Source organism: Orcinus orca, chromosome 19 (assembly GCF_937001465.1).
Source record: "Orcinus orca chromosome 19, mOrcOrc1.1, whole genome shotgun sequence".
Lineage (NCBI taxonomy): Eukaryota > Metazoa > Chordata > Mammalia > Artiodactyla > Delphinidae > Orcinus > Orcinus orca.
The window spans coordinates 46390749-46410830 of NC_064577.1; the positions used below are offsets into that span (position 1 = coordinate 46390749).

General features: G+C 36.8%; 1 protein-coding gene across 14 annotated transcripts in view; it reads right to left on the reverse strand.

Moving 5' to 3' along the window:
- The window catches only part of SPAG9 (sperm associated antigen 9), a 140702-nt gene that overhangs the window by 55960 nt on the left and 64660 nt on the right, over window positions 1–20082 (reverse strand). For 8 of the 14 annotated variants that reach the window (XM_033410927.2, XM_033410926.2, XM_012537737.3 and 5 more), the window contains 3 exons: window positions 18370–18440; window positions 13372–13466; window positions 7455–7605 (listed from right to left, as the gene is read on the reverse strand). In XM_033410927.2, coding sequence (XP_033266818.1) covers window positions 7455–7605; window positions 13372–13466; window positions 18370–18440 — 317 coding nt within the window. Of the gene's footprint in view, window positions 1–2310; window positions 2333–7454; window positions 7606–12491; window positions 12861–13371; window positions 13467–18369; window positions 18441–20082 lie in introns of those variants that run through there. The other 6 variants (XM_033410932.2, XM_033410931.2, XM_004282554.3 and 3 more) reach the window with 6 other exon arrangements.

Below are 20082 nucleotides of genomic sequence, written 5' to 3' on the forward strand. Positions count from 1 at the left end.
GGTTATTTTTTTAAGTTTTTTTTTTTTTTTTGATGTGGACCATTTTTAAAGTCTTTATTGAATTTGTTACAATATTGCTTCTGGGTTTTTTTGGTTTGGTTTTTTTGGCCACAAGGCATGTGGGACCTTAGCTGTCCAAACAAGGATCAAACTGGCGCCCACTGCATTAGAAGGCTAAGTCTTAACCACCTGGACTAAGTCCCTAAAACCATTTATCTTACAAAGACATACATGAGTATGTATTATCTATGTACATATATAAAGAAAAGGGTATGAATGATATACCAACTATTCAAAATGACTGAGGCAAAGGAATGGAATTTAGAGTTGGACAACTATACATTTTTACTCTAGATTTTCGATATTATTTGATTGTGAAACATTATTAATATGACTTTAAAAAAAATTATTAAGCCTACTTCCTAAAATATTTGGACTCTGAGCAACTTTACAACATTTCTAGCATCTGGCATTGTGTGTGACCTGGTAGGCATCAAAATTTTTTAATGCAAAAAGCAAGGTAATTTTTCTTCAACAGGAAATACTTAGAGCTATTTTTCTTATTCCAAGAGTTTGTTTAAACATTAAATATCAATAGTAATAAATACTCATGTGCCAATTACTTCAAAAAAGAGTCACATTAGAAACATAAGCTTTAAATACCATCGTTTTTAAATAGTGTTGTTTATTTGGAGTTTTACCATTTTTCATTCTCAACATACACTAGCATCTTGGTCAATAAACAACACCATAAATATGCCAAAAAGAGGAAAAAAATCTCATTGATTAACACCCACTAAGAAAGAACTAATTCCACTGCCTCTTCTCTAAGCAAGAGTTTAAAAGGGGAGAAAGTATGTATCCTATAATTTTATTTGTCAGTTATACCTCAATAAAAATGAATGGGCAAGTACCAAAATATTAAGAAGAGTAAATCTTAACTCCCTTTTCCCTTCAAACTGCAACTGTCAGCTGTGGATGATTCCTGAAGTTATCTAATGAGGATATATGTGAGTGGGAAAGTTTGTAAATAAAAACTGAAGTTATAGAAGAAATTCCTTACCCTCTGTCCCAAGCAAAACCAACCTGAAATATTACAACATATAATCCATTTTTCTTAAAATTCTATTTTTATTTTACCCTACTGTAAACACTAATATAAAAATCCAAAAGGAGATAATGTATACTATAAACTAATGGAAAAACCCAACATAAGCATCAACGGAAGAAAGGGCCTAGAAGCAATCACATTCCAACCAGTAAGCACATTTAGTGCCTAGATCTTGGTTCCTAAATACCATTCTACAATAAACAGAACCAAGGCTTCTTGGAGAAGCACTTGACTGCACAGCAGGGGCAGGGAAAATGCAAGAGGCTGGAGCATCTGACGGTGTCAGGAAGGAAGGACTCAAAAGAGTATGGGCATGTCGAAAGGGTATAGGAAGACTCCTGGAAGAGCTCCTGATGTCCAAGGCTGAAACACTCTGAGCAACAAAATAAATAGTAATGGGACTTCCCTGGTGGTGCAGTGGTTAAGAATCCGCCTGTCAATGCAGGGGACACAGGTTCGATCCCTGGTCTGGGAAGATCCCACATGCCGGGGAGAAACTAAGCCTGTGCGCCACAACTACTGAGCCTGCACTCTAGAGCCCACGAGCCACAAATACTGAGCCCGTGCACCACAACTACTGAAGCTTGCGCACCTAGAGCCAGTGCTCCACAACAAGAGAAGCCACCGCAATGCACACCGCAAGGACGAGTAGGCCCCGCTCGCCACAACTAGAGAAAGCCCACGTGCAGCAATGAAGACCCAAAGCAGCCTAAATAAATAAATTAATTAATAAATAAATAGTAATAGCATTGGATAACCTACAGAACAAAATAATACCTTTGAGTTCAAATATGAAGGAAAGAAGGGAGGGAGTGAGCAGCTCTCCCTCCCCAAAGAATTACAGTTAATGAATGTAGGATGAAGAAAATAGAAAATAAGCATTACAACACCACAGTAATAATTATTGTAGGTAAGATTCACTGATGCACATTAAAATCAGTAAATGAAAGTTTGAGGAGAAGCAGGATATTGGCTCAGTCTCAAAATATATCCACCAAGATATTAATTAAATTATAAACAGAAAAACAGTAACTTTACAGTGAAGAAATCCAACACACACCAGCTGAACCGAGCAATCGAGGTTAACATCACCACTACGGCATTCTACAGTATTCTTGCCAAAAATATATAGCCTCAATCTAATCATAAGAAATCATCAGAGAAGCCCAAATTGAGAGCTATTTTACAAAATAACTAACCAGTACTCTTTAAGCCTGAAGGTCATGAAAGACAAGGAAAGGCTGAGAAACCGTCAAACGTTAGAAGAGACTGAGGAAACATAACTCAGCGCAATGTGGGATCCTGGATTGCATCCTGGAACTGAAAAAGAACAGTAGTGGGAACATTGGCAAAATCTGAATACAAGTCTGTAGTTCAGCTAATAGTATTGTACCAATGTTAATTTCTTAGTTTTGATAATCTTACCACGGTTAGTTAACATACCAATGTTGGGTGGGTGATGGGTATCGTTCCTTCTGTACTATTTTTGCAACTTTTCTATAAGTCTAAAATGTTTCAAAATGAAAAGTTAAAAACAAAACAAACCAAGAGCTTTAACTGTTTGGAAATTTAAAATCACACATGCGTTTTACAACAGGATCTTTAATCACAAAAGACACAGGAATAAGGTTTAACTACTATAGAGATTCAAGCTTGGGAAAACTAAAGAAATAGGAACAATTTAACACAAATGGAGGAGGATGGAAAATTCTTCTAAACAATAATGCTGGCTCTGTTCAGAAATTTTCCATTCTGCATGCTAAGCACGTTCCCTGACGAATGCAGCACACATTGACCACTGGCTTTATATACCAAACCCTGCTAACAAGACCTTCTCACAGCAGTTCCACTGAAGTATTTCAAGTCATGTGGTTTCAAAAGTACTCTTTAAAACTTTCACAAGTAGGTATCAATCCAATTGCTTTTTAGCTAAAATTGTTTTTCTCAGTTCTAAAAGTCACATTCTACTAATAACCAACAACCCAGGAGACTCTAAAGGAAAAAATAATACTTTTTCGGAGTATATATACATATGTGTATACTCACACACGTCTTTAGGCATGCGCAGGTGCATATACATGCATAGGTGTATATATACATATGTATGTGTACATGTGAAACTAGACGGAATCTATGAAATCATTGCCAAAGTGATACTAACCAAGGTCTAGAAAACAGCATGAAAATTTTATGTGTAGGGTATTTTAAATGATATTTAAAACACTTTGTTCTCTTTCTATATTTGGGCACAAGGGAGAGATATCTGAACTCTAAACTTGTAAAGCAATGAAGAACTTATACAACATAGCTGGTGAGAATACAAACAGCTACCATCCCTTTGGCAGGCAATTTGGTGATATCTAGCAAAATCTTAAATACATGCTTTAATCCAGCAATCCCACTTATGGGAATTATAAATACAAGTACTAAATTAAGTACAAGGTTATTCAATGCAGCATTGCTTGTAATAGCAAAAGATGAGGAAAAACTGAGATGTCCTGTCAATAAAGTAGATTTTAATGGCAGATGGGATATGTGATCCCTTTCCCCTGGCCCTTCCTCAATAATTCTGATGTATCATTCATCGCCCTTCACTCCGTTGTTTTCAATTTTTTTCTATCGGACTCCTCTTCTAAGCACACAAACAACCCAGTCTCGCGCCTTCTAAGAGTATTTTTCCCTTCATCCTGCCAACTGAAAACATCTTTTCACTGTCCTCCCACCACAACCACCTTTCTTGAGTAATATACATTTTTTCCTCCTTCGTGAATATAATTCAGTTGGATGAACAACCTTACCTTAACATTTTTGCCCATTTCCACCCTAGCATTTTTATAATACATTTTCAACAGAAAATGTCATTTAACATAAGTTCCTTTTTACCAATTTTGCTAGTAGCCCCCCATTAAGAAATTTCTGTTAATGATACAATATAAAATTCCTCTGCTTTCTGCCTTAAACTGATCTCTAAACTCGATTTGAGGACCATCAAAAGGTGTCAGGTGAAGCTTCATGTAAGCTGTGGCATTTAGATTGGCCTTGAAAGAATACTTCTACTGGTGGTAACCTAAGCAGGATACAAATAATGTATGTGGGAAAACTATATAGAAAAGGATGCACAGGTGTGGAGTTCAGGAAAGGGGTCAAAGTCAGAAATTCAAACTTGTGAACACTGATGGGTGAATGGTATTTACAGACATGAAACTTGAGCTACCCACATTAAGTAGAGGAGGGGGCTGAAATTTAAGCCCTAGAGAACTACAACATTTAGAGGTGCAAAAGCAGCAATGGAAAAGGACCTGTGAAGAAAACCAGAGAGAGAGGGAGAGGGGGAGATGGGAGACAGAGGGAGAGGGGGAGGGGGAGGGGGGCGGGGGAGAGAAAGAGAAAGAGAAAGAGAAAAAGAGAAAGAGAAGTATCCCGGGGGCAAAGTGAAGAAAGCATTTCAAGAAGCAGAAAGTGGGCTTTCCCTGGTGGCGCAGTGGTTAAGAATCCGCCTGCCAATGCAGGGTCACAGGTTCGAGCCCCGGTCCGGGAGGATCCCACATGCCACGGAGCAACTAAGCCTGTGCGCCACAACTACTGAGCCTGCGCTCTAGAGCCCGCGAGCCACAACTACTGAGCCCATGTGTCACAGCTACTGAAGCCCATGTGCCTAGAGCCTGTGTTCCACAACAAGAGAAGCCACCGCAATGAGAAGCCCGTGCACCGCAACGAAGAGTAGCCCCCGCTCACCACAACTAGAGAAAGAAAGCCTGCGCGCAGCAACAAAGACCCAACGCAGCCAAAAATAAAATAAATTTTTTTACAAAAGAATGATGAAAAACAATTAAAAAATAAAATTAGAAGAAAACTAAGTTGGAAAGACAAATTTTATTAATAAAAAAAGCAGAAAGTATTCAAATGTGTCAAATGCTGCCACAAGGCAAGATGGGAATGAGAATTTTCCATCACACTATTTATTTATTTATTATTTATGGCTGTGTCCGGTCTTCGTTGCTGTGTGTAGGCTTTCTCTAGTTGCGGCGAGCAGGGGTTACTCTTTGTGTGGTATGCAGGCTTCTCATTGTGGTGGCTTCTCCTGTTGTGGATCATGGCCTCTAGGCATGCAGGCTTCAGTAGTTGTGGCACGAGGTCTCAGTAGTTGTGGCTCATAGGCTTAGTTGCTCTGCAGCATGTGGGATCTTCCTGGACCAGGGATTGAACCCGTGTCCCCTGCATTGGCAGGGAGATTCTTAACCACTGTGCCACCAGGGAAGTCCCCATCATACTATTTAGAGAGATGGATATTTTGGGTAACCGTGAAAAAAGGCACATTGGTGCAGTAGGTAGCACTGAAGTCTCAGAGGAATGGGATGAAGAGAAAAAAAAACATTCTTCAAACACACCAAAGTTTGTCCCCACCTCGGGGTCTTTACAGATGCTAGTTGATCGTCCTGAAACACACAGTCCTCTGGACCTTTCCATGCACCTGTACCTTCTTCATTTCAGGGCACAAGTCACCACCTCCAAGAGGCCTTCCTTCATCACTCTAAAATAAGCACTCCTCCTTACTAATTACTCTCTAGCCCCTTACTTAGCTTTTTAAAAATAGTACATAACACTACTTGAAATTCCATGATTTCATTTATTTGTTTGTTTGTTGATTTCCCCCACAAAAATACAATAAGTAAAGGAATAATATGTACAAATACTTCTTTTTAAGAACAACTTGTATATTTTTCTAGGTGCATGAGTCCTGGCAGATTTTCCAGTACAGCTGTCCCTTGGTATCTACAGGGGATTGTTCCAGGACTCCCTGTGCATACCGAAATCTAGATGCTCAAGTCCCTTATATAAAATCGTATAGTATACCTGAAGATTTCAGGTATACTATATAGGACTGGATTAAATAACAATCTTCTCTTTAAGGTATCTTTTTGGATAGTAGTTAAAATACAGTTACCATATGGTATACATTTTTGATGTCCTAGAAGTATCCCTGCTACTTAATTTTGTTTTGGGAAAGGGACATGGCAAGTAGGCAATTGAGAGCTGGGTGTTTTGGAAGATCTATTAAACCAACAGGCAGGCTAAAAAAGTCAGTGTGGCCATAGGGGTAAGATGAGAAAACTTCCTAGTGGCATCACTGTGGACACTGAGCAGCTGCATAATTACCTTCTAATAAAGTGAGCAAAAAAGAAAGGAGAATGAGAAAAAGGTGAGGTTAGGCCTACTGTTAAAAATACTTTTCAGTGAGAGCAAAGCTATGAAATATTTATTGACTGTTTACTGTTTTGAGCACATTTCAGAGGTCAATGGAATGATTCTAAATGCCTCTACCTACTAGAGCTGAAAAACAGACCATTTATATTATCTTCAAAAGAGTCTTTCTAACATCTAAAACAAATAATTCATTTGACAGACATGTTCTGAGTGACAATTATGTGCTAGACACCTTTTCTAAGTGCTAGGGATACAGCACTAAACAAACCGCATGGATTTGGAGAGAAACAAAGTAAATAAGTAAATGACTTCGTAATTTAGAAGTATCATAAGAGCTATCTATATAAGTACTTAAACCATGAGAAGTAATTTGGAGAAAAAGAGACCAGAAAAAGGAGATAAAGACATAAGTAACTCACCTGTATTCATTGTAGGTGGCCTGTTTGTTTTATGACAGAGTCAATTTTCTAATGTAACAAGGTTCCTTTATAATCAGTGTTCCCTTTATAAATATTGCACTTTATAAGATATACACTATAACTTCAATTATTTTCAATTATTAGTATATCTCCACTCTTGGAATATATTATTATTTATATTTATAACTTATTTGGTGACAAGATCTTGGTCAAGAACATAATCTATAATGAACTAACACCAGGCCTTTTTAGCTAAACACAATGCACTTTTGGATATTGCTTTATGAAGGTTTTGAGGAAAGTATCATGGGTTTTTTTTGTTTTTTTTTTTAAGTGAAGCCCTACTAAATTGTGACGCTTCCTAACAGTGAACCAAGGATTTCAGTTGGCAATAATTTTCGGTTCACTGCTCACCCCATCCTAAATTCATATAATGTAAATCAAGTAGAAATAGCCTAAATCAAATAGAAATGTCATTAGTATGACAACCAAGATGTAACAAAGCTTGACTCTGTTTTCCTATATAACTTGAAAAAGTATAATAAAAAACTAAAACTCTTGGGAAGAGCTCATTTCCAATTTAAAAAAAGCATCTGTTTTACGAACTAAAAATGTGTACATACTATTTCATTTTATTATGTTCTGGCTGTCTAGCACTTCAATTTGGATAAGAAAGCTTATAAAACACAAACTGAAGGTTTTCACAGAATAAAGCTTACCTTCAGGCTGGTATGAGAACGTGGTTGACTTAACTCCTGAAATTTCCATTGCTCTGATCCAGGGGTCTCGCCACCTTTCTGAGTGTCAGGTGTAAGCAATCCATCTCCAGCAGGTAATGGGAAAATCCCTAATGATATAGGGCGTTCTTTTCTATTTGGAGAGGGGAGAAAAATTAAGCATTAATTCGTTTTTAACTGTTATTCATCATGACTGTAAGTAATAAGGCTGGGCTGTCACTGCTCCAGAATTATCACTCTTAAATAATTCTGTCTGCCTATCTGAACAAGCAGACTTACCAAAGAGAAAGGACAGAGTCTCAGAAGCTAAATTAGCCCCAGGGAATCAACTAAGAAAGGTAGTAAAATATAGTTTAGGAAATCTTATTAAGTTACTGATGAGTCCCTTACCCCAACTCCTGCTTTTAGACTTCCCAATTCCTCATGTTAATCCCTAGATATTTACCATGCCTCTTCAGGGTATCTCTTTTCTGCCTAGAGGAAAATCAATATATGGTCTAAATCAGGGCTACTGATTAAATGGTAAAAAGAACATGTGGACCAAAAAAATGTTGCCTGCCATTTCAGTAAACAAACAACGTTGCCTGCCATTCAGCCATCAGCCACTGCAGCCAGCCCTGATGGAGGGCCCTGAAGGGAATTCAGGATGGAGAAAAACAGTATACTGACCCTAGATAGTTAAGACGTATATCAAAGGAATAATTTCAATGAGCCCAGACTCCTGCATGTTCCCATACATAGAAAAGCATTAAAATCATTAACTTGAGATGTCTGTCTTTTGTGATTAGCAGAAATCTTTTGATGTTCCACTATATGTTGTTTATTATCTATTTATTTTTCTCAGCAAAAACTCCTATATATCCTGGTTCCTCCCTTTGCCGGTTTGGGATGGTTCCTCAGAGCTATCTGAGAGGCTGCCCTGCTGGGCTATAGTCCTTAGTAATGTCTCTGAATAAAACATTAATTCTCAACTTTTAGGTTGTGTGTGTGTGTGTGTGTGTGTGTGTGTGTGTGTGTGCGCGCGCGCGCGCACGCGCGCGCGCTTTCAGAGTTTTATCCCCTAAAGTAGGAAAGCTGTATTGTTCTACAGAACCAATATATGAGACCCTTTCCACCACATTATGTATGAGAAAACAATTGTCAGTTTCTCCAAACAAGGAGGCCAAAAAATTCTATGAAAGACTGTAGAGTTTCCAATGCTTTGTGGGAAATTCCAGTGAACAAGAGTTTCAATTTTAATAATAGAATTTTAACAAGAAACACATCCTTTGTTAATGCAAAGGACTTTTAGAGGGTAGAAATAAGCCTGGGTCATCCTGGGTCATTAACTCAAATGGAAATTAGCAAGAAATGAGACACCAAAGGTTTGGAGCTTCTAGGAACCATAGTGCTGCTGGTAAAAAATGTAAGTTAGAACAGAAACACTGAGGTTATAAATAAGTAATATAAATAAATTGGAAAATATTCAGTTTTTCTAAATAAGTCTTTATTCTGTAAGCTTATTTTCATACCAAGAAACTTAAGCCACTTTTGAAATGTGCCCTCACTGAACACAAAGGGTACACTGCTTTCATTCCTAATGACAATCAGAAAGGATCAGTACAACTGTCAAACACCTCCTTAAAGATTAGGTGAAGCAAAAGGGTTGAGGGACTGCATTTTATTAAAGTTGTAGGCACAAGGAAATAGAACAGGACTTTTCTCTATCAAGAGTTAATTATTTATAACTTCTTCACACTTGGGGTACTTTTCCTATTTGATTTGGGAGGAAAATTCAAACGCATGTAGGCAGCATAATAAAAGGCTAGATTTTAAAACCAAATCTAAGTTTGTCTCCACGACCTGCCAGAACAACCAAATAACAAAGTAGTCGGCTATTCTTTCTACCAGTTACTCCCAAATGCTGGTTCAGCAAGAAAGTTGTCATAAGTCCACAGCGAAGAGGCATTATTTATATATCCTTACTGGATAACACAGAACACGTTATACACATACATGCTTCCACATATCATAGAACCTGTTCTTTCTTGAGAATGATTCACCCCTTTGCCACATCTTTTCTGCTTGATTTTAAAATGCCCTTTATTTCACCAAATGATGGTGACAACGATTGGAAATTTTGGGTGGGGAACGTATTTTGGGAACTGAAAATCTAAGGGTCTAAGAGCTACTAGATTACTTATTGTTTTTTAACATATCTTAATGACTTTAGCAAAAAGTGACCAGGAATTTAATCAGATGGAAGGCTCTCTAACCCCAAGTGCAAAGAAAGACAATACAAACTTCATTCGAATTCATCACACTGCCAATGATAATCAAAATGCAGGCCAGTCATGACAATTATCTTCCTTTATGAATGACAACACAATCATTTTCACACATGTTAAATACTGGAAAAGTTGGGGGAAGGAGTCGGCTGTGGGTCCAAGTTTTACTTTCCTACTCCTGTTAAATACTAACTCTACAATCCAAAATATAAGTAGAATTGAAACCTTTGTACTGCTTATATTTATCCTTCAGAAACTGCTTGACAGGGAGGGAATTTTTCTTCAGAGACTGATAGCTGTCAAGAGGGTCAATGATGCTGTAGGTTACACTGTTCCAACTCTGGAAAAATTGTATTACTACACACATCTTTTCTCTCCTTTTTTTTACTGATAAACTACGTAAGACTTGGCGGGGAGGGAGAAGGACATGTAATTATGCACGTTAAGTAGAGTCCTTTTTTCAAAAGGAAACGCTGAAAAGTGAACATTAGTCCTGTACTATATTGGTATGCATGTTTGATACTCTATATATTAAACGCTTCAGTAAAACTCACAAAAGAAACCAAAGAATGAAATACATGTGGGAAAATATCAAGTGGCAGATTTAAAGCCCAGGTGTTTCAATAATGCATTACTACCTAGAAACAAAGCTATCATCAGCTATCAGAATCCTTGTTACATATTTTTTAAAACTGCCATATATCCATTTTTAAATTGGTTATTTAAATGTTACCTTATGTGCATAAATAACTTTGCAAATATGTTTTGAAACAGCTTATTATTCCCATTTAAAACAAATAATAATTAATAAAATCTACTGTTCATATTATAAAGAACAGTAAAAAGGTTACATTTGTTCAACACCCACCATGTGGCAAGCACTCAGATGGATGATTTATTTACATTATCTCATTTAATCCTCATAAGGAAATAGGAATTATTTTCCCTGGTTTCAGATTAGGAAAAGTGACACTCAGAGACTTTAGGCACTAGTAATCAGCAGAAATGGGATTCAAAGTCAGGCCTGTTTTGACTTCAAGACCCATGTACTTTCCTTGGAGCTACCTATTTCTTGACAATTTAATCTTAATATTAAAGACTAAATATGGAAGACTTTCTTCAATCAGATCAACAGCAACTTTTATGTCAAGGAACTTTTTGAATTTAATCGTAAGTTATTTTATGAATAAAACAGCTAGAGCTAAAATAGTTTTGCTAAAAATGTAGTAGTTGTAAGTGACTATGAAAATTATTTACTTGTTTAATTTACAATATATCTTGCGACTGATTGAATACAAAATAATCATCTCACGTGTTTTTTAAAACGACCCAATGGGGTAAGAACCTCAGAGGAGGAAACTCTGGCACAGAGAGTAAGCACCTTGCCAAAGGCCCCACAGCTCGCATGTGGCAGAGCGTTTGTAGCCAGGCAGTCTGACTCCAAACCTCTCACCCACTGCACAGCACTGCATGGCACAACACTGCACTGCATGGCACAGCACAGCACTGGCATCTTAAATGGAACGGAAACCTAAGCCAGCCCTTTAAGACTAATCTTATTTGAATAGTCTAAATATTCTTGAGTCAAGGTATTTTTCAATTTCCTAAAAGCCTATATATAGATACATACAAATCCTTTATGTATTAAAATATACACAAGTAATAAGATTTGCTCCTGATTTTTATAAAATCAGGAAAAAAAAATGACCAAGTACCTAGTTTTAAGACCATAGTTGAAATTTAATTTTTGGACCTTAAACTAATGTTGAACATGAATGGACCTATGAATAAAAAAAGAACACATTGAGGGAATTTACTACTTTAAGTCCACAATTAGGAGTTGAGTTTTAAGTAAACACTTATAAAAAGCTATACACTATGAACCCTCATTTAAAACGATGCACAAAGCAAAAATCTCAACAAATCAATTTTAGTTTGAGGAGTTAGAAAACAAAAGAAACCAAAACATTAAATCTCTAAAATACAGAAGATGGTTCTTAGAGCGTGCAAGTAGAGTGAAGAGCAGAAAAGCTACAGAGATTGATGACTAACCCCCACAAGCGGGCATGGATATTTGTCACCCAAGTCTACAAAGAAAAGGCAACATCTGACAAAACAATAGTGAATAGGCTCTGTAAAGCTTTCATAACTTTGATGTGTAAATAATTGGGGGAAAAAAATGAATTCCTTGCCCTAAAAGGTTTAAATCCTTTTGCTTTAAAATATATTTTGTTTTAGAAAGAAAATATTTAAGTTGTCAGTTCCCATGAGCTGCTATCAAAAATTGCAAAAACTGCAAAAAGGATGCCTGAACCTCCATCAGTCAAAGGATAGTTGGAACAAAATAAACACCTATGGCCTGTGCCTAATCAACTACAAGTCCCACCATAAAAGATTATTTGCTCCTAAATATTCAGATACTAAACGAAGAGACTGTGCAAATTTAGACCCAATGCTCGACTCCTGCTCTCCCTTTACTCTTTGAACACTGCTTAAAACAAGACCACACTGATCTTGTACTTGTGTATAAGTACAATCTGAAAATCTTTTTCTTAAGTCGGTGCTTTCCAAACACCAAGCCGTATCCCTAAGTGACAGCCCATAAATTACTATAAATAAGAAATGAAATCTCAGCTTCAATCCATTTTCCATTGTTTCAATCTGCAACAGAAATGGTTACAAAGAAGACCCGTGAAGCTAAAAATTCAAGAAAAACCAACTAAACAGGGACTTCTAAGAGAGACTAAAGTACCTGAGTATCCTTGGTAGGTTCTGCGTCAGAGCTGGCACTCCGGTAGAAATAGAAAAGTGCACAAGCAGCAAAACAGAGAGAGACACTAAGATAGCAGAATTAATGACCACCGCCCCGCCAACAAAGCCAAACACAAACAGCAGCATGCATCCAGGACTCATGGCGCTGTGCTGGCATGGTGAAACACCGGAACCAGGAGGCCTACACGGGGGCCAAAGGGGTATCTTTGTAGTGAGGATCTGTCATTCAGCTGCTGCCACAAAAACAATGCCATCAGCAGCAGCTTTCCACTCCATCCTGCAGCAGCTCCGAAGCGATGACGTCATCCCGCTCTCCCCACCTCATAACCATAGAGCTGCTGCTCCTAGCATTTATGCAGCAATCCAGAGCAACGGCAAGCCTATTAACTGTTTTCCTCTCCACTAAGAGTCCTGGCTTAGCTCATTGGCTACAGTGCTTGGAGATCTACATAATTTATTCACACTCCTACATCAAACAGAAGTCTTAGCTACTAACCCTTTCAAACATGCCTCTCTGTAACAAAAAGGACTTTTAAACCAATTATACAGGAGAAATGAAAATTTTCAGCATTCTCACAAATCAGACAATTTTAAACCTAGTGTAATCTTCATTAAATATCAGAAATCAATCAAAATACCTCGATATGTTGCCATATAGCATGGCTCACAATTTACCTCTTCATTAGTGAAAGCTGTTCTGTTTTTCCATGCTACTCTCTCCGGTAGCATTCCAACTACAGTAGAGAGCTTTTTGAATCAGCTTAACTATTGTTCCAGGATTAAAGAACAGAGAGAAACAGAAACAAACAGATTATTTTATTTCCCTTTTTCCCAAGGCAAAAATGTATTAAAAAGCTTACCTAATTCTACTATGAGCTGTGGACTCTAGTTGATCACCCCCTGAGAGCTGATGAAGTTTTGTTCTTTCTAAGTGTTCCATATAATTATGGATCATCTATTTTGAAGAAAGAAAAGAATACACAAAATTTTAAGACTAATACCTGGAATAAAAACATACTGTTTTAGCAAGGGAAACCTTTTAATATAAATTTCTTATTTATCAGACTACAGTTCCATGTAAAAGAATATTAAGGATGAAATTTTCTTTTAACGGCAAAGGAATATGCAAATGCTTACATTTAAGGATGCTAGTGTCCGCAAAAGTAGCCAACATCTTGCTTAGCATAGCAAAAAAATTTTTTCGAACCCTGGCCACGCTTTCACTGCTGTGGCCAGGGTTCGATCCCTGGTCGGCGAACTGAGATCCCGCAGTTGCCCAGTGTGGCCAGATAAATAAATAAATATATTTTTTTAAAGTATGCTTTTGTTGTGAAAATTTTACTTGGCATGCATGCATATACAAAAATTAAGAAGTATGTAAATCAATTTGAAACTGTTATTTACTTCAAATAAACAAAAAGATGAACTCTGATGCATGGGTTAAGATGGGTAATTCTATCAAATCAAATATAAAAGAATCAATCAGGCTGTTCCCCAATTAAAACTAGCCCAAATAAGAAATGTATCAGACAAGGAAAAGTTAATACAGAATCACATGGATATGGTATATGAAAGCATTTTTAAAACTTTTAAATTTAAAGATTTTCTCTTTACCACCATTTAAAGAACAGTTTTGCAGAAATACAGCTTTCGTCTTTGTGTCAGTGAGTCAGAAATAATGAGCTGTTTCCTTCTTGTATCAGGGAAAACTTTAAGGGAAAAAATTTAAATGAGACTAGTATAACAAAGTGATGGTTGGGCCAAATAGACACCAATTTAAATTTTCAAAAGATTTGAGAAAATCTAAGTCAAATTCTTTTTTAATGGAGAGTGATTGTATGAATTTGATTCGTTCAAATGGAAGAATCTAAGTTTCTTTAAGCATTCAAATGAATAGAAATCTCCCCTAGACTGCTTTTATAATAATCTATTGATATTTATTCAATATAGACAAATAAAAAGATTAAATAAAATGCAAAGATACAGAATCAGTTCTACCCCAAATGATGCATTCTATAGATTGATTCTTGTCTTAAATGAATACGTTAAAAATTTTTTAATTTAGAAGATGTTGAATTCCAAACCTTCTTCAAATGACTGACTCAAGTAACTATTTCTGACATTCCAAAATGGTCTACATAATGAAATTGGTTTCAACCCAATTAAACTAACACTTAATAGGACAGAACAACAACAACAAAATGGCAGCTAATATTTATTGAGCACCAACTATAAATCAGCCAGTGCATGTACATTGTTTCAATTAATCCTCACAACAACAATATGATTTGCTAGATAAACTCCAGTTTAAGGAGGTTAAAATAATTTGCCCAACTTGACCAGCTAGTTAATGATTAACTGTGCTCTGTCAGCTAGTTGGCTTTGTGGCCAGAACTCAGGTCCATCTGACTCAGTCATCAGAGTAGTTAAGCATTACAGGACTCATGGTGTATCTGTCCTTTCAGTCAATTCTGGAGGCAGGCAATAAGTTCATTGTCCTTTCTTCCTCACTCCCACAAGAAAACCCCACATCCTAAAGCATTTCCTGATGTCTGAAATAAAATATGCACTATATTCTATATATGCACAAAAAAGTAGAAATAATAAATTGTACATAAAAATTTAAGTTTTAATTACAGGGCTTCACAGAGTAGCTCAGGTTGTTTTTAATAAAAAACTGAGTAGGGGGCAATGCTGCCAGGTAGAAAAGAGAGGTAGAGTAAAATAGGATATGCTTTAGATAACCTACTATTGGGTCCACCAGCCCCATCCCTCCTTATCTCAGAATGGTAACTCTCAATTTTCTCCGGAAAATTAATTAACATTAATTCACACATATCCAGGAGTCAATTCAGCAACAAGTAGCTGGAGTCATGAAGAAGGGTCCCAAGCACACTGTTTAGAACATCCCAACTCCCCTCCCACTTAGAGAAATCTTCACAGCAGAGGTTGACTGTCAACTTTGGCTAAAACTGAAATGCAAGGCAATAGTTATTAGAAAAGCAAGGCAAAAATAGAGGTTTTGAAGACAAGTGGCATGAATCCTTTTAATTCTGTTGGCCTTGAATCCTTCCATATGCAGCTCAAAATCCTTTAAGTATATCCACAAAGCCACTATTCTTAAAGTGGTTGAGATGGCATAAAACAAAGAGGCAAAGAAAATTTTCTAGTGCATTTAACGTCCATGTGTTTCATAACCTAAAAGCATTATTGAAAATTCAGGCAAGGGAATCAGACAGACCCAGGTTCAAATCCAGTCACATACTAGCATGGAATTTGGGACAAATCACTCCATCTTCTCTTTCTAAGCTTCAATCTGTAAAATGGGGGTGGATTATAAGAATTTACTCAGAGGATGAGATGAAAATGCATTTAAACAGTCCCTGATGTAAGACCGGGGTTCAAGTTTTTAGTGATTAATATAACAGTATGTATATTTCCTCCAATGCCCTCTTCAAGATATGTCTTCTTTCAAGCAAATTCAGTAATGTGTATAAAATTTTGAAGTTAATTAGAGAACAGTTATTCACATTACAAAAAGAGCCAGAGATTTCTCTTAAGCAGCAAACAATGCTTTTGATAAAAGGTGCTTTTAAACAACTTTTTTGTAGCCTATAACAAAGGTTACCTTAGTTAGAAGTAACAGTGGAAAGATTAAGGTTAAATCCTTCAGACTTCCTTTCCCTGAAGGTTTTCAGAATTTACCTTTAAAGGACACCTAGTTCTTTAGCATTGGATAGCTATTTATAATTGCTAATTGAATTGTATTTCTAGTACAGCTGTATAAACACAGAAAAATGTGGGCTAGAATAGAAAAGACCCACATTTTAAAGCAGCCATATCTGTGTTATATAAACCTTCCTTGAGGCAGAACGAAATACAGAGAGCCTATCAGGGCAGAGGATAGAAGCTGCTTAGGACTAAGGGTGGGGACCCTATGAAAATGCTACATGTAAGATCTGCCTTGGTTACTAGAGAGACCCAAATCTCTGCCTTGGTATTTAGGATTTTCCTGAGATCTTTTCTTCTTCCTGGGCTGTCCTCTGAAGGATCAGAAATAGAAAAATTATTATATCTTTTCATTTGAAATTAAGATGTCAGGTTGCTTTTTCTGCTGGAACACATCTTCACTTTTGCTAAATACGTATATGAGAGAAAATATGAAATTTCACTTTACAATGATTTTTTTTCTAGACTGCATATTTTATACATATTTCAATTTAACAATCCTCAACTATTACAAAGGTTAAAACTTCAGTGAAAAAACAAAATGACTATTCATTATTCATCACTATCAACTATTTATGGCACATAAACCTACTCCCCCAAACATGCTTATAATTATCAGCATTGATAAGCACTACCAGTACAGGGCATTGTTCAGGCACTGAATTGAATGGTGTGAAAAGAACCAACAATAGACCTTTAACAATCAATTGTTCTTTAACAGTCTTAATATCTACCAAGTACCTGTCTTATTAAAATGTGGTTATTTTTTACATACTGAAAAGGCTGCTATGTAAGCTGTTCCTGTTTTTCAAGAGCTCTATGGTTCCAGCCCTCTGTGGCCAATCTTTTTCCTCCACCACTATATATCAATTCTGTGACACTTCATGCTTAGTGTGTGGTTATGTAAGTTAAAACAGTAATAATCAGGGCTTCCCTGGTGGCGCAGTGGTTGGGAATCCGCCTGCCGATGCAGGGGACACGGGTTCGTGCCCCGGTCCGAGAAGATCCCACATGCCGCGGAGCGGCTGGGCCCGTGAGCCATGGCCGCTGAGCCTGCGCGTCCGGAGCCTGTGCTCCGCAACGGGAGAGGCTACAGCAGTGGGAGGCCCGCGTACCGGAAAAAAAAAAAAAACAAAAAAACAGTAATAATCAAACCTCACACGTCAGGAAGAAATTCCAACACCTCCCCAAGAAAGTGTTAAGAACACTAGTCTCCAAAGCAAATGAAACTGAGTGCGGTGGGGTTTTACATTCCTTAAAAGCAACAATATAGGCCCCTACCAGAGGCAGGATAAGAGATCACCCAAACTAGTGAAAGGAAAATGGAAGCTGAAGACTGGAACCATCTGTATCATGGGAAAGACTGGACTAGAAAGGGAAAGAGAGCAATTATTTTTTTCAGGTAACAGTGCATGCATCTATGAAAATTCTATTTATTTAGGTATGTGAACCCCAGAATGACCATGATACACAGCAACAATTTTCACATTAAGGAGATAGAAAGAAACAAAGGAAACATATAAAAGGCTGACAGAAAATCATAAAAAGAAGGTTAAAAAACCCTCAAGTACATTTTCTAAATTGCTTTTAAGAGATTATGTGCTAGAGTTGTTCATCTAAAATACTGAAATTTCATGCAGAAAACCTGTTTTAGAGTCATTTTAAGACATTATAATTTGTTTGTTATTTGTTATGAGCTTGATGCAAGTAAGTCCTTTATACTGTATTATAAATGTAGAGACTCTGACCAACAATTTACCAATCCATCATTTCCCAACAGGTAACAAAACAAATTATATCTATTCTCTCATATTAGTACCACGTATACTTTTTATTATGCACACATTAAGTTTTTACTTAACCAGCCAAAGACACAAGTATTGGAACTGCCTTAATAATTACAATATTCTGTGTAACACTAATTCACCACATGAAAACTTAATGCCAGATAAAAGACATTAAAAGTCAACATTTGGTAACTAAGTACATGCTACATGAAATTTAAAGTCTTCTCAAAATAATCCCCAAGGATTATACTAGCTGATTTTCAAAGAGAAATTAAGACCCATTTTCTAAGGTTAATTTCTGTATCTCAATATTAGCATGGTAAGAACAACCTAGAAACCCACCTCTGTGTGTCTTTGATGTAATGCATTATATTCCTTCTTCAGTTCTGCTTCTCTTTCTTCAAGTCTGCTAACTGAAATTAAGATACATACACTTAATCAAAACAAAATATAAGAAATTTACTTGAAAATTCTATCTTTAAAACTTGGAATGGGTTATCCATAATCCTTGATAACTTCAGGACTCATTGCTCCATATGAAATTCTTCACAAAGCTAGTGACCTCATTTCATCATCCTTAATAAAACTTTTGGAGAAGGAATAAACAGAATTTTTTAAAAAACTAAACATCTGATTGCTTCTCCTAATATGTATATGTTTATCAGGTCATCCCCCATATAAGTAGGTTTTTAACATGATATAGAATTACCTCTTGGAAAAACACTTTACAAATCTCCTCATAGAAGTTTTAACCTGGGACTAGGGTCCAAATCATTGATTTCTAATATTATTCCAGCTCTTTTTCACTACTGAGCAGTACGTGAACATGTCACTATTTATAAGTACTTTCTCTACTTCAGGTCTTAATTTCAGGGACTCATCTTCTTTTATTTAGCTCCCTCTGCTGATGGAGTTTGTGTGAGCCACTATGTGGCTCATGGAGCACAACTTTGATACTTTAAAAAAAAGTTTTTAAGATCCCAAGATACAGAATGTCAGAACAGGATTTCACAGGAGAGAATGGTATCAGAGAGGAGTGATTCTGAGAGAAGATGGAATCCAAGCAGGACCACGAAGAAATTACAGTACCCAAGATAGTGATGACAGTAGAGCAGGCAGGCACTGTTATCACAGAGAACGGAACACAAAACCGTGGAGGTGGCAAGGAAGAGGGGAGACCAGCCAGCCTGGAGGAGCCCATACTGGCTAAGGAGCAGTGGGAGACAGTCTGCTGGGGAGAAGTAAAGCTGGTGCTAAAGGAGCTTGTCAAGATACTCATTTAAGTCTGTCTGAAAGCATGAGAGCAGTTGTAAACGGTCTCTTGGTATAAGGGTCAGCTAGCTATAAACATGCAAGGCTGTTTGTAAGTGACAGCCAGTGACTGTGCCAGCTGGCTGTAGAAGTAACTACTATGAACTGTAACAGCACATGCATGAATGTTTTCATATGCCTAATATTAACACACCAGACACCATATATCACATAACTTGTGCTGCCTGGTAAACTCATTTTTGGTTTGTGTAGCTTTCTTTGAATATATTGAAAATATACCATTAATTAGGAAACCTGTAGCTTTGACTTTTGATTTGTTTCTAATCAAGCCTATGTGTTGGCTCATTAAATTTGCAACAGTGAGTAAACACACTACAGTATCCATAGAGTCACACTTTATTGTGCCAGGCAAGGCTTGAGGACATGGGCTGCTCATCTTATCTTGTGGTTGAAAGCAATAAAAAGCAAACCTATAAGGCAGCATACTGAAACCATAATAAATTTTAGTGCAGCTTCTGTGATTTTTATTTAAAAACAGGAAATCCAAGCAACTTACCAATTAAATTAATCTAAAAGCATAATCCTAAAGCTACTGAGTGAACTATAAGTATCTTTAATTGCTCATCTGTGTGAATCAAAATTTTCCTGGTATTGTGCAACCAAAACAAAAAAAGGCTGAGACTAAAATAAAATTCCAACTATCATCCATAACCCTCAATTTCAAATTTGTGCTCAACAGTAGAGCCCCCTTACTCTTGTCAACTAACTTGGTATAAATTCATA